The sequence below is a fragment of the Petromyzon marinus genome, chromosome 20 (assembly GCF_048934315.1).
Source record: "Petromyzon marinus isolate PM22_M1 ecotype Great Lakes invasive population chromosome 20, UKy_Petmar_22M1.pri1.0, whole genome shotgun sequence".
Taxonomy (NCBI): domain Eukaryota; kingdom Metazoa; phylum Chordata; class Hyperoartia; order Petromyzontiformes; family Petromyzontidae; genus Petromyzon; species Petromyzon marinus.
This window is the reverse complement of record NC_133686.1, coordinates 5802784-5815490: the sequence shown is the minus strand read 5'-3', so window position 1 is coordinate 5815490 and position 12707 is coordinate 5802784. Positions and strand designations below refer to the sequence as shown.

Genomic DNA, 12707 nt, shown 5'->3' with positions numbered 1-12707 from the left:
TAAAAGAACATCTGTTTTCACAAGTACTTGCAGAAAAAAACTCCAATTATATCATTGCTCCTTCTCAAAAAATCTCACTGAATCTGGCAGCCAGAGTAACAGATGTGAAACCATTTTTTTTTTACAAATTTGGAAAACGGTAAATGTTCAAAACTATTTACAATTTAAAGGCGCTACAAGGTCACGTGAAGATGCTGCTGTGGTATAATGGATTTCACGCTGGACTTGCATTCCAGAGGTCACAGGCTGGATCTCCTAGTGCGGCAATTGAATAAATGGGCTAAGTTTCTTAAATTCCCTCATCTCTGTGCCACCTCTTCGATGATGTCTTGCCGGCGTGGAAGAGTAGACCTAAATACCCTCTGAGAGCGTTGCTCTGGAGATCCCTCTGGTAGAGGAAAGACAGAGAGAGCTTGTGTCAGCAGTCGCGCGAGCAATAAAGCGCAGGCCTGCGCTTCCTTTTTTTAAAAATAGGGTCGCAAATAATATGCAAGTGAAATAAATACCTAACATTGACAGCATTTCAGAATTGTGCATACAAATGTAGTGGGCTAATTCAGAGACACTAGTAGGGCACTCTCTATCATTTATTCCGGCCTTCACAGCCATAGGGGATAACTACACACCGGGTCAGGACAGCCAAAATGCTTCCTGACCCACAGCTCGAAGAGGCGAAGATCACGACGACGGCAACACGACGAGTTCCACTCCAGACCACGGCATCCCCGACTGTGAGTCGGAGCTCACCTTTTATCCTCCCCAGCGTGGCCAGGCTCCGCCCTCGGCCACGCCCTCTTCTGGATTCCCCCAGAAGGCTCCGGGCTTTGCCCACATGTCCCACTGGTAGACCGGGCTGCTACCCATAATCCCACTCTCTACCAGTCCCCAACGCTACGCGTTCCAGTGACTCGTTCTATGTCACTACACAAACACTGTACCACGCTCAATGCTACGTTCCACGTTCATATCCATTGTTTTATTTCAGTCAGGCGCAATGAGCGTTCTATTTTTTATGAGCTCTAGATTTGCATGTACATTTTTTTTTTGCCCCAGGAACTTCACCACTCCCATCCAATGGGGCAGCTTGTACAAATTGTATGAACACATGTATCTATTTTGGATCTGCTCGTGATATATTTTTTTATACCAAAGCTGACCTAACCACGTTGGCCTTTTGAAATGGTTGGAGCTATTTTTTCCTGATTTATATTGGCTTTTTAAATAGATTTTTTTTCACGCTGAGCTAATTTCTAATGATATTTTGATGTAGCACACACACACACAACTAATATTTGTGTATTCTCATTGACAATGCTTACGACTTTCCCAGCACATGTTTACTCTCACATTGCACTGATAACACAATCCCCCTTACATTCACTGATGAGGTGCCTGTGACTCGGAGTAGGTTTCACTTACTTGGTTCTCTATTAGCACCAATGGCGTAGAATAATAATTTTGTAAAGGTGCAGCCCTGTAATTTCTTACTCATGCCATTGCTGTAGAAGGGTCTGCACGAAGAGCGAGCCAGCTCCAGAGAGCCCCTCTAGAGTGCACTATGGCCTACTCTTCCACACTGCCAGACAACTTTAAATATGGACGAGTACGCACACTTTAGAACACCACATACGACTCACTGTGGTGTACGCAATTATAGTGCGGGATGGACTGAGCCGGGGATATTTAATAAATGTACCCAATGTGTCAACAGCCACGCCAGGATGTCGAACTGGTGACATCTTAATTTGCAAGTGCAGTGTGCTGACGGTCACACAGAGGCGGCTGCCCCACCAATGTTGAGTAATACAGCATTTAATATATACATGAATGGGACTCCTTCAGTCAGATTTTAATAGTTTTGAATATACACAAATCGGACTCATTTAGTCAGATTTGTATAGTGTTACATCACCTTCTGAACTACAGATAATTGCGTGGATTTTACTGATTGCTGCTCCTGCGTGTATACGTGCGCTTGATGTTGCAATGTTGAATTCGATAACCTATGGCGTATCTTATATTCTTGGTTCTTTCGGTAAAGTCACATAGAAGGGAAACAATAAAATATGAAAATATAAAACAATAAAAAAAATTAAATTATCTTTTTGTGGTTTTCACACCTGATGATGATTGCTTGTGTTGCAGTCGAAACATCGTGAGAATTTTATTGTTTTATATTTTTATTATTATTTTATTGTTTCCCTTCTACGTGACTTTACCGAAAGAACCAAGAATATGAATCCCTGCAGTCACGAAAGCTTTAAATAAAAATTTATGCCATATCTTCTATGAGGACATGCACCAGATGCAGCGAAATTCAGATTATGGTGTGGAATTGTAAGATCCCCTTTCTTACGCATGACTTTACTCCTTACCAGACCTAGCAGATCACACCTGTTCTATCCACCACTCCCTTCTATGGCACGTGGTGGTTGCTCTTGTCGGCCTCTAAGTTCTCACTGCTGGGTGTAGGATACCAATCCCTAATTTTGTCCCATTTTCTTCCCTATTTTCTAGTTGTACCCTTCCCAGCAGTGACCTCCGAATTCTTTGCATTCTTTCAGATATCCACTCCGCAATTTAACTTTGTCTATCTTTCAAGTAGCGAAGCGTGTCAAAGGCACTTCCTAGCGAAGCTTACGTGACATGACAGATTACAGCTTTGCCTATAATTTTATTCTTGAATTCAGATGATGGCCTATCAGGTTATGTGACCCAGAGGCAAGGAATCAATTGGCATAGCTTCAAGTTGAAGACAATGAAATTAATCTCCTTTACCTTTGCCCTGGTGGTCCATCGCTACAATATTTGACAGGCAAAGCATGTTTCTAATGTTTAAAGCTGCAGTAAACAAGATCGCGATATGGTTGACCAAAGGTCGCTTTGCAGTTCATGTGTTAACAATTGCAGTCCATTCAATAGTTGCACTGTGTAATGCTAACATTAGGGTCTTGTTTGTCCTTTTCAATGCCATCTGATTGTATATAATTTTGTTACAAAGGTTTTAACATTCCCGGGCATGGCAATATCACATGATGTACAATGTCAAATATAATATACCACGCGTAAAATAAAAAAAACGCAGATCTTAAAATGCAATACAGTATTCCGTTTTATTTTCATTGGAAAAAGGTGGACATGACAAAATGCGGTGAATAAACACACACACACAACCTCATTTTAATGGAGTCACAGCCGATGTATAGATCATTAGATATTATTCTATTTCACAGCCACCAAACATGTTAAATGACGAATTTCTGTTGTATTTGAAATTCTAATCGCACCCTCCTGGGAGGTGTGCCCACATTTCTCTTTTAAAGTCTTCCATCCTAAATAGAGGACATGGCCGCCAATTTTGACATTTGAGTAGGGGATGGTGTGTTTACGTGAATATGTAAACTACTATATATATAAAAAAAAAGATTTACCAGGCAAGGCCCACTGAGCTACAACCTGGCCACAAATGATAGCTAAACGAAGTGGCTTTTCACGTGGAAATTTATAGCAGCCAAACACTCTAAATGCATCAGGATCGGGATGGAACCCACGACCTCCTGTGGTTAACATCTCGCCATGTTTGTGCAAAGTTAACATCTCGCCATGTTTGTGCAAAGTGCTGGCAAAGTGGTAATCATCAAAAGTAAAGGTGAAGCCCTGCGATTATTCACTAATGCCACTTCTGTCTGAAGGGCCTTCACTAGAGAGAGTTCAAGCTATGGCTCTAGGATTTTGGTGTTACATGTTATTTATGTAGTTTATTGTTAAAAATTCGGTCACAGTCCTTATGATCACTGTTACATTGCATTTATGGCTTTATTTTGGTGATTTCGAAAACGTTTTTTGGTTTGGCCATGTTTTTGTTTATTGTAGTACGGAGTTAGACTGATGGCCTTAATCTTAGTTGTCTTGTGGTTGTTGTTGTTTGACTTGCATCCCACTGGGATTTTTGCACACAGCGTTGGTGTACGTTGTTATTTCAGGAATATTTTGATGTTTTTTCCCTGGATTTTCTATTTGCACAGTCACATAATCACTTTAAGATGTTTTCTTGTTCATGTTTTTTTTGTTTGTTGCGGTTGCACCCGATTCAAGAGCCGAATGGCTCACAGGGCTATACCAAATAAATGGAACTATGAACTAAGAGAGCCCCTCTAGATGGTATTCGGCCTACTCTTTTTCCACTAATCAGATATCTTTGGAAAAGTTCAAGTTTACTTAGTTTCACCAGCGAGAACTCAAACGACCACGATGAGTCTCCTTCGCAGGAGTGACCTCGGCCACCGAAATGGATAAAGCAATGCAAATAAAAGGTGGGAATGTATCTCCACTTACCTGATGGTCATGTACCCATTTATACTGCCCTTATTGTGCTGCGCTCGATCCTTGCCCTGTGTGACTCCAGTGGCGATCATTGTCTGGCTCTCGCTTGGCATCTAGGTCAACTCATCTGGGGCGCGACGGTGGCGAGATGTTAACTACTTCGCCTGGTACACAGGAGGTCGTGGGTTTGATTCTGACCCTGACGCCTGCTGTATATTTAGCATTTGCATGTTTTCCCCGTGGTCGCTTGGATTTTTCTTCGGGTCCTCCGGTTGTTCTCTCCACATTAATGAACGGGCGTTTACAGTATTTGGCTGCTGTACATTTCAACGTGATAAGCCACTTCGTTGAGCTATCATTTGTGGCCAGGTAGCGTCTGAAAAAGAGTTAATATAGCTCAGGTGTCTTTACCTGCTAGAATAAAACGTCAGGATTGTTTGCATCTGAAACTGTGCACCTTGTGTGGTTTGGTAAGCATTTGTACGACCAAATGTGGGGCCAGGTCAGCCATAGTACGTGATGGCTGGCATCGCTTGTGCAGCCTACAGTGCTGAATGGGTAATATTTCTCGTTGACAATGATAACAATATTAACGACGACTTCTGTACCGAGTCACAACACCGCAAGCCATTACAGGGGCCATTATTGTAAAGTTCTGTTCAAGGTGGGGTTATTTCAGTGTAAGGATTCCAATTATATGTAGGAGAAATTACTCACTAATTTGAATGAAAAAAAAAACTACTTTTCAATTAAACCTAGTCTTAAATGCAATTTTTCGTAAAAAAAAGGACCTGAATATACATCCAGGTTTTAAGTGGCATCTTTTTATCCTTGCTTTACATTTTTTCATACGCTTATAATTATTGGTATAGGATGCACTTACACAAGCAAAAAAAAGCGAATGCATTATAAACGTCCCTTTCACTGAGATATGGTATAATCAAAATGTTATTACGGCACTCTTAAAATGAATACATTCACCCCCAGCAGCCTGGCGTACACTTTGTACGCACATGAAAAATGTTCACAGTGTCCAGTAAACCATAACTTAAAGTGTGTGTGTGTGCACGGAGCTACTTGTTCGGGAGTGGTTATGGCACTGCTACAAACCCCTGGCGACCTGAGTTTGATTCCTGCCCATGGCCAACATCAGCAACAAACATCCAAACTGGTCCTTGGCCTTTCTTGGGTCGATTCATCCTTGAATGAATTACCTGGTACGGTGTGTAGACATCAGCTCCGGGGAGACAAAGACGGCGGGGTGCAATATTGACATCACCATCCCCTCGTGCACCGTGCTAGCCTTCATATCCACTCGCTAACAGCACTTGCATTAGCAGCCAGTGTCGGTTTAACAGGGAATCTGTCTCTGCGTATTTGCGATTAGACGTGGTCAGAACAGAGCGATGGTCCAGGTGACCCAGCTTATATTCAACACCATGCCACGTGAACTTATCCTCGCAGGCAGAGGCTTTTAACTAACTATTGAACAAAGACGGTCACTGCATCGCGCGCTTTCAGACGCGCTTCTGCGGCCGTCTGGAACGCTCTTCCTTCCGATATGAGGAAGCCGCTGGAGCTATGCACTTCAAATCCAGATTGAAAACTAATTTCTTTAGAACTGCTTTTTGTGTTTAGTTTGTTGTCCTTCCCCTGCGCCTCCGATGAGCGCAGTTGCCAATGTACGGCGCGAAATAAGTTCAACATACATGCATACATGTGACTCGGCTTCTATTTAAAGCCGTGCAATGACCGTGCGCGCGCGGTCTTTGTCCCTCTCTCTCTCTTTGTGTATGCAGTGTGTGTGCAGCCAGCTTGACGGTCGCTCGCAGCAGCTGACAAGCACCACCCCCCCCCCGCCCGCAACCCGGGTGACCGCGTGCACGAGCAGCGGGCCGTGCGGCTGGCGCAAGAGACGATGGCCGCGTGGAAGTGCAGCCCGCGCGTGATGCTGCTCACGAGCCTGTCGCTGGTGCTCACGCTCACCACCGTCTACATAAAGCACACGCGCACTGAGCCGCCGCTCAGCACCAGGCTGCCCACCGCCATCGTCACGCACAGGTACGGTTTTAAAGTCCGCGGTTAAACAGTCGGCCACTGCCCTGTGCCCCACGAATAACTTCGGGGGGCCGGCGATGATCGTGGAATAATGGAGGCGGTCGTGTGCATTGGTGTCGGCACGCGGCGTTGTGACCTGCGACAGGCTGTTTTTTTTACAGTGCGGATTGCGGACCCATGTATTTTGTGGCAGAGGTTACACTCACATTGGGGTTATCATTTAAACAGACGACGCTAAAGCGGCTGCGACGCGAATCGTAGTTTCGCAGCTATTCGTTCGTCTATCTCTGCATGCAAAAATTTGCCGTGATGATACAACGTGTTTACGCGTGAACGGATTGGCAAATGGCAATATCATGAATCGCGGCACATTCTTTGACGGTCCCGCTGCCTGGGTTTCAACATCTGGGGCGTGCCTGCCGCTGTATGCATTTGGCGCGGTGCCCGCTTGTTTGAACGGGGCAGGCCCCCACCGCGCGAGTGTCATGGTGTGACTTGACAAGACTTCGCCCCCACGTGACCGACACCGCGGTTATAAACTGTCATTAATAACGCGCGACAAGTGGTTGGCGGGCGTCACAGATGTGCTGCTCAACTACGATACCGACCGGCAGGGGATCGCCAACGCGCGTAAATCTCGCGCCCCAACGCAGCTCCGGTAGTGGGATCCTCCTCGGCTGGCGATGGCGGCTGGTTAACCCCAGGCACGAGGTGTCCATAATGTGCTTAACCCGAAACCGGAAGAACAAATAACTTTATCGGTACCGAGGCTCCCATCAAGGACATGCGGGAGGGCGTGTGGCACAGTTTGGCACCAGCTATCGTAGAGTGAGGTCGCGTCGCTACGGTTCTGCGCGGTGAGTACAATGTCTTTAAAAACAGCGGTATTACGCCTCTCTAAATAGAATGAACGCCGAGCCGCTTGCGCGTTACGAGATTCAGAGGTGAACAGGACCCCCGCTTGAACTTGCAGACGTCTCAGAAAGGGGAAAGGGTTAACTTCGTGGCTTTACTGCCCCGATCACACGTGAGGCGACGTACGAGGTGGGCGCCACTCGACACGGTGCTGTGCGGCTGAAGAGCTGTGAGCAAGCCCTGCGTGCTCGTTGCTTTAATACTCCTTGAAGGGGTTAATTGTGAATGTTCACTTTTATGGAAGTGTCGTCTTATGCTGCCGCTTGAGCGTAATGCGCGATTAAACTCAGGGTCAGCTTTTAAAACTTGCCGGTAAGAAGGAATGGGCAAACTGGGGCATGTGGTTTATGTGGTAGCTCTGTTGAGTTTGTTGTTCCTTCCATGAACACGATTAAACACGTACAAAATACATTTGGTACATTTTATTTGTGGTTTATCCGTTGGCAGTCCCTTGCATGCTGTTACTTTGTCACTTTTATTTTCCAAAAGTATGATTCAGATAACATGCTAGCTATACCACCCGACTGATTTATTGATCCTTCTTTTTGCCTACTTTGCTCATTTACATTCTATCCAAGAGATATATTTAGCATTGTAATTTAGGGCATGCCAATCAATCGGTCTGTGAGATATTGATCTACAGGAATCGTTTGGGCTTGCATAACAGCAATGGGAGTGGAGTGGTCGTGCAGTGGTTAGCACCCTGCGCAATGAAGCCTGCCACCTGAGTTCCATTCCCAGCCATGGCTAACATTAGTGGCGAGTGATATCTGAACTGGTTCTGGGCCACCCCTTAACCAAACCCACACTGACCATGGTGGCGAAGTATGACCAAACAGCACGTGTAATTTAGGTGGCGTCAGGAGGCCTTAATGCGTTGGTGGATTAACAACGAGCCGTATGAAAAATCGTTGATATTTGTCTCGGCCAATTGGAAAGGAGTATTTGATAGATGTCACACGCCCGGCTAACCGTTGCAAGTAAGGAGCTCTAAGCATGCAGCACGTTGAAGGTCGCTTCTGAAAAAGAGATATAGAGCTCAGAGGGGCCTTGCATAGTGAAATAAAACAAATTGTTTAGTTTGTGGCAGCCGCCTGACAACGGGACACTGGCGCAGCGTGGTGCAACGGCTAAGAGGTGGAGGGAGCCGCCGGTTCGCCAGGGAGAAGTGGTGGCGCCTCGCACCGCGGGCTCTGGCACTCGGACGTTCACAAGGGCCCTTTCGCGTTGCCGTCTGTGCCAACGCTAAGGGGACGTGACTCGCGCGCTCGCACCCACGCTCGCTCGGACGCTCTTCTTGAGCCGTAAGCCACCCGCCCCAAATAACCCTGCGGGGCACGTCTGCATCCGCCGGGGGGGGGGGGGGGTGGGTGGGGGGTCGACGAACTCCTGCGACATCGCGCTTAGCGGTGTCGCTTTAATCCGCTGCCCTCTTGCTTCTCCGCTTTGCGAGAGATCCCGTTAAAATGGCGATAGGGTGCGGCTTTGCTTTGGGTTTTTCCCCCTTTCGCGGCGCCAGGGCCACCTTGGTCGCTGCGCCGCTTAGCCGTGTCTGTTGGACTGTTGTGCAAAACCGGCCTTCCCGTCAATAACTCTGAATTCATTTGAGATCTTGTGCGCCCGGGCATGCCTTTAAGAGGCATTCGCGCGAGCGAATAATTCCAGTCCATCGGACCTCAATCGCGGGGACACTAGGAGTCACGGTCAGCCCCAGGTGCATCCTCCGCCTAGATCTCTAATGCCCAGGCGCAATAAATCAGCCGACTCGGAGGCAACGGCACGCTGAGGTAGGGAGCTTGTGTTGTGGCCCCATGCTCTTGGATTTATTGCCCTACGGGTTTCAGGGTTCATGACTCTTTGGCACAATTTCTTCTTAAGCATCTTACAATTTTTAAAGAGATTTTTTTAGGCTTCTGTGGGGGAAAAAAAAGCATAAAGTGCGCAAATAGACATGGAGCGATGCATTCTGTGAATTACACTGAGAGACAGGATGATACGCAAGTGACATTGAGGGACGAAAAGGCAAGTCGATTCGAGAATGACGGGTAGGCTCAATACGTAATTCAAAATGTTCAGAAATGTATGGGCTTTGGGGCGGGACACGTCGCTAGAAGGGACGATGGCCGACCATCGAGGATAATGATGGAAGTGACGGCCAAGGAATGAAACTCGTCTTTGAGAACGTCTGAGGGGGATGGAGCGAAAATCCGCTCGCGTGGAGATACTGGGTGGATTGTTACATCGCGGCACTGTAACAGATCGCGGCAGCCTGGGAAAGCCTTCACCCAGCAGTGGATCGATCATGCCTGATGATGATTGTGAACTTAACGGGGGTTTATTTTTCGATTTAAAGCTTTCGTGACTGCAATGATTCATCTTCTTTGGTTCTTTCGGTAAAGTCACGTAGAATGAGAATAAAATAATAAATTGATAAAATAAAATAACACAATAATATTCACAATGAAGGCCGCTTGTGTTGTGGCCGTCATGAGAATATTATTGTGTTATTTTATTTTATCAATTTATTATTTTATTCTCATTCTACGTGACTTTACCGAAAGAACCAAAGAAGATTAATGGGGGTTTGTTATGCTTAAGGCCACTAAACATTTGTCTGAAAAAAAATACAAGGAAATCTGTGCTGTGTGATGCGATATGGGGATGCATGGTGAGTGCTTGAATTAGATTTTATCTAATGGATATGTATATAATTGTATATACTGGAGTGCGTGCGTGTGTTGTGTTTTGAGCAGTCATTATGCGATGGCTCGCATATGGCATTGCCTGGGTTCATATCAGGCCACCTGGATTCTGTTCCTGGCCTCTCCTAACGTTGGGTGTACAGTATAGTGCTGGCCTATCTTGTACCATTGAAGTCATACCAGGAACCCATCAACAGCTTTTGTCTCAAAGTGTCAATATGGCCTTGGTACTCGTGTGTGTGTGTGTGCATGCACATACACTGGGGTTGTGGCGGCATAGCAGTTAGCGCGCCGCGCTACGAACTCGGCACCCCGAGTTCGATTCCTGCTCATGGTCAGCACCGGTGATGATTATCTGAACCAGTCCTGGGCCTAGCTTAGGTCGACTCAACCTCAACTGACTACCTCGTGCAGTGTGTAAACATCGCCACTGGGGAGACAAAGGCGGCCGGGCGCGGTGTTTGCCACACACTCCCTCTTGTGCCGTGCCGGCCTTCATAGGCGATCGCTAACAGCGCTTGCCCCAACAATCTGTGAAAGGCTATATGGGGGATATTTGCTTCTCTTTGCATTATAGATTATTTGGGTAAGTGCTGTAACCAAGCACGTATCATAGTTCACAAGTGTTGTAGTTGTTAGCACAATGCCCAGTCACTTTTGTTACCCCAGTGTTTAGTTTGTTTACACATGGCAGCAGATACTCATTTAAGGCTGAAATGACCGAGTGGGAAGCCCCCGACAGGTTCAGATATCACTTGCCACTGATGGTATTTATGGGCACAAATCTAAACGAAAGTTATTGGAATTGTGCAGTAAACACTGCGCCATCACTCCTCATTGCAAATAGTTGTGGTTATTAGAGTGGTTAATTTACTGTGCCAAGATCCCAGCACCTGGCTTTGATTCCCAGCTATGGAAAACATTTGCGGCAAATGGCATATCCAAGCACGTCTTGGCGCTCACCTAGGTCCGCTCAACCAAACGAGCCACCCGCTTTGCCACACCGGCGTCGACAGGTGCTCGCTAGCGGCGGATTTCTATACGGCGGCAACGGAGGACCTTCCTCCTTTGTGCGCGCGCCCACAAAGTGTCGATACGTATAAAGCGGCAATTGTTTGAAAATTCCAAATGGCATCGCCAATTAGGGCGAGCACGGGGGGGGGGGGGGGGTGGTGGTGGCGACACGAACGAAGCCTGAAAGGGGGGCTATTGTGGGTGCAGAGCAGCGCGACGCAGCGTGACAGCTCTCCCCGCGTCGCAGCCCCCTTGTCCTCTGATTGATGGACACGAAGGGGATTGGTGGCGGCTCTTGATGACGAAAGCCGTTCCCGGCCGGGCGTTCCGCCGCACATCCCCCAGTGGCGCTCACGGGGAGGGAATTCCGCTCTCGCCGCCCGCTTCTTAGTTTCTCCCATGCGGAGCGTCCGCCTGGAGCTCGCCGCACGAGAATAACAAATGAATCCCCCTCCGAGCCCGCGCGACAAGAGATGAGTGCTTTGAGTGGCCTCGCCTTCACTTCCAAAAGTTTCCTCTCCCTCTGCCTTGTTTGTTTAAATATTTGCCTCAAATGCGAACTCGAGGTCAAGATCAAGGCGTCATCTCGGCCAAAGCCGTTGGATCCCACCGCGCCCCGCCGACGCTGTCAACCGTCCGCCGTATCCCAGAGTTGCGGCACAGTGGATAGGCAACCTACGAGATCTACGCTGACAGCCTCCTTACAATTGCATCTTGGGTCTGCCCCTTGTTCTCTGGGCTCGTGGAGTCTCGGCGAGCAGCCCTCCTCCATTCCCGCACACGTGCACCGACTCACCTGCTCCACGCTCTTTTGGGTTCCTACACTGCCGATCCTATCCTGCCACGAGGTTTCTGGTCTCTTGCCAGACACCCGCTCTCAACTGCCAACAATTTACTTTTCAAGCCGCCTATTTAAACTCCAGTCTCCCAATCTCCCTACGTTACCATTAGCCAATCGTCCCACGCTAGGCCTACGGCCGGCACTTTACCCTTCCGTCTCGGTTGTCTTTCTGGTTGAGTCGGCTTGCGCATACGTACGCCGCTGATTCTTTCCACATTTCCTTCGCACTCGAACGATGTTTCCACCGTCGGCCGAATAGAAAAAAATTCACGCAAGCCGTGTGCCACTGGATGGAAAGGCACGGCCATGCTCCTATTGCAGGTTGAGACCGTTAGCCAATCACCCTGACAGCTGCCCACCAGCACCGCGCATGAGTTGTGCGGTCCAGGCAGGGTGGGGAAGGTGGGAAGCAATTTATTTGCTTATTTATAGTTTGACATTTCAGGCGTAGTGCGGCCAATCGCTCATCACATTGCAATAGCAGAGACCATGCCCTGGGAGTGCTTGGGAAGACTCCAAGGTGGCGAGTGGCGGGGAACCTTTGTTATGCAGTAATTAGGTACCGTGCCAAGTGATGTTTTCACATAAAATGAAAGATGAGAAAGAAAATCCCTATGGGGTGCGGTCAGACAATATGATTTGCGATGCAATCTCCCACGCTTTAGTCGGGTATTTTTTATTTTAACTCTCCAGCTGCATTTTGCCCAATGAGGCAGCGCCATTCTTGAGAATGCCTTCGCTTTGTGGGTCATTTCGTTTCTTGAATCTTTTTTTTAATGCAAATGTTTTCTTTGATGGCCGCTGAATTGCTTGTGTTGCCACTCATTAAAGCTCACAATTCCTGCCCTGCCAAT

At 47.4% G+C, this 12707-nt stretch overlaps 1 protein-coding gene across 1 annotated transcript in view; it reads left to right on the top strand.

Annotated features, from left to right (window-relative positions):
* ST3GAL2 (ST3 beta-galactoside alpha-2,3-sialyltransferase 2) overlaps positions 1-12707 on the top strand; it is a 99603-nt gene that overhangs the window by 33365 nt on the left and 53531 nt on the right. Inside the window, exon 2 of the mRNA XM_032957686.2 lies at positions 6123-6384. Within this exon, the coding sequence (XP_032813577.2) occupies positions 6242-6384 (143 nt within the window). The 5' untranslated portion in view covers positions 6123-6241. The remainder of the gene's footprint in view (positions 1-6122; positions 6385-12707) is intronic.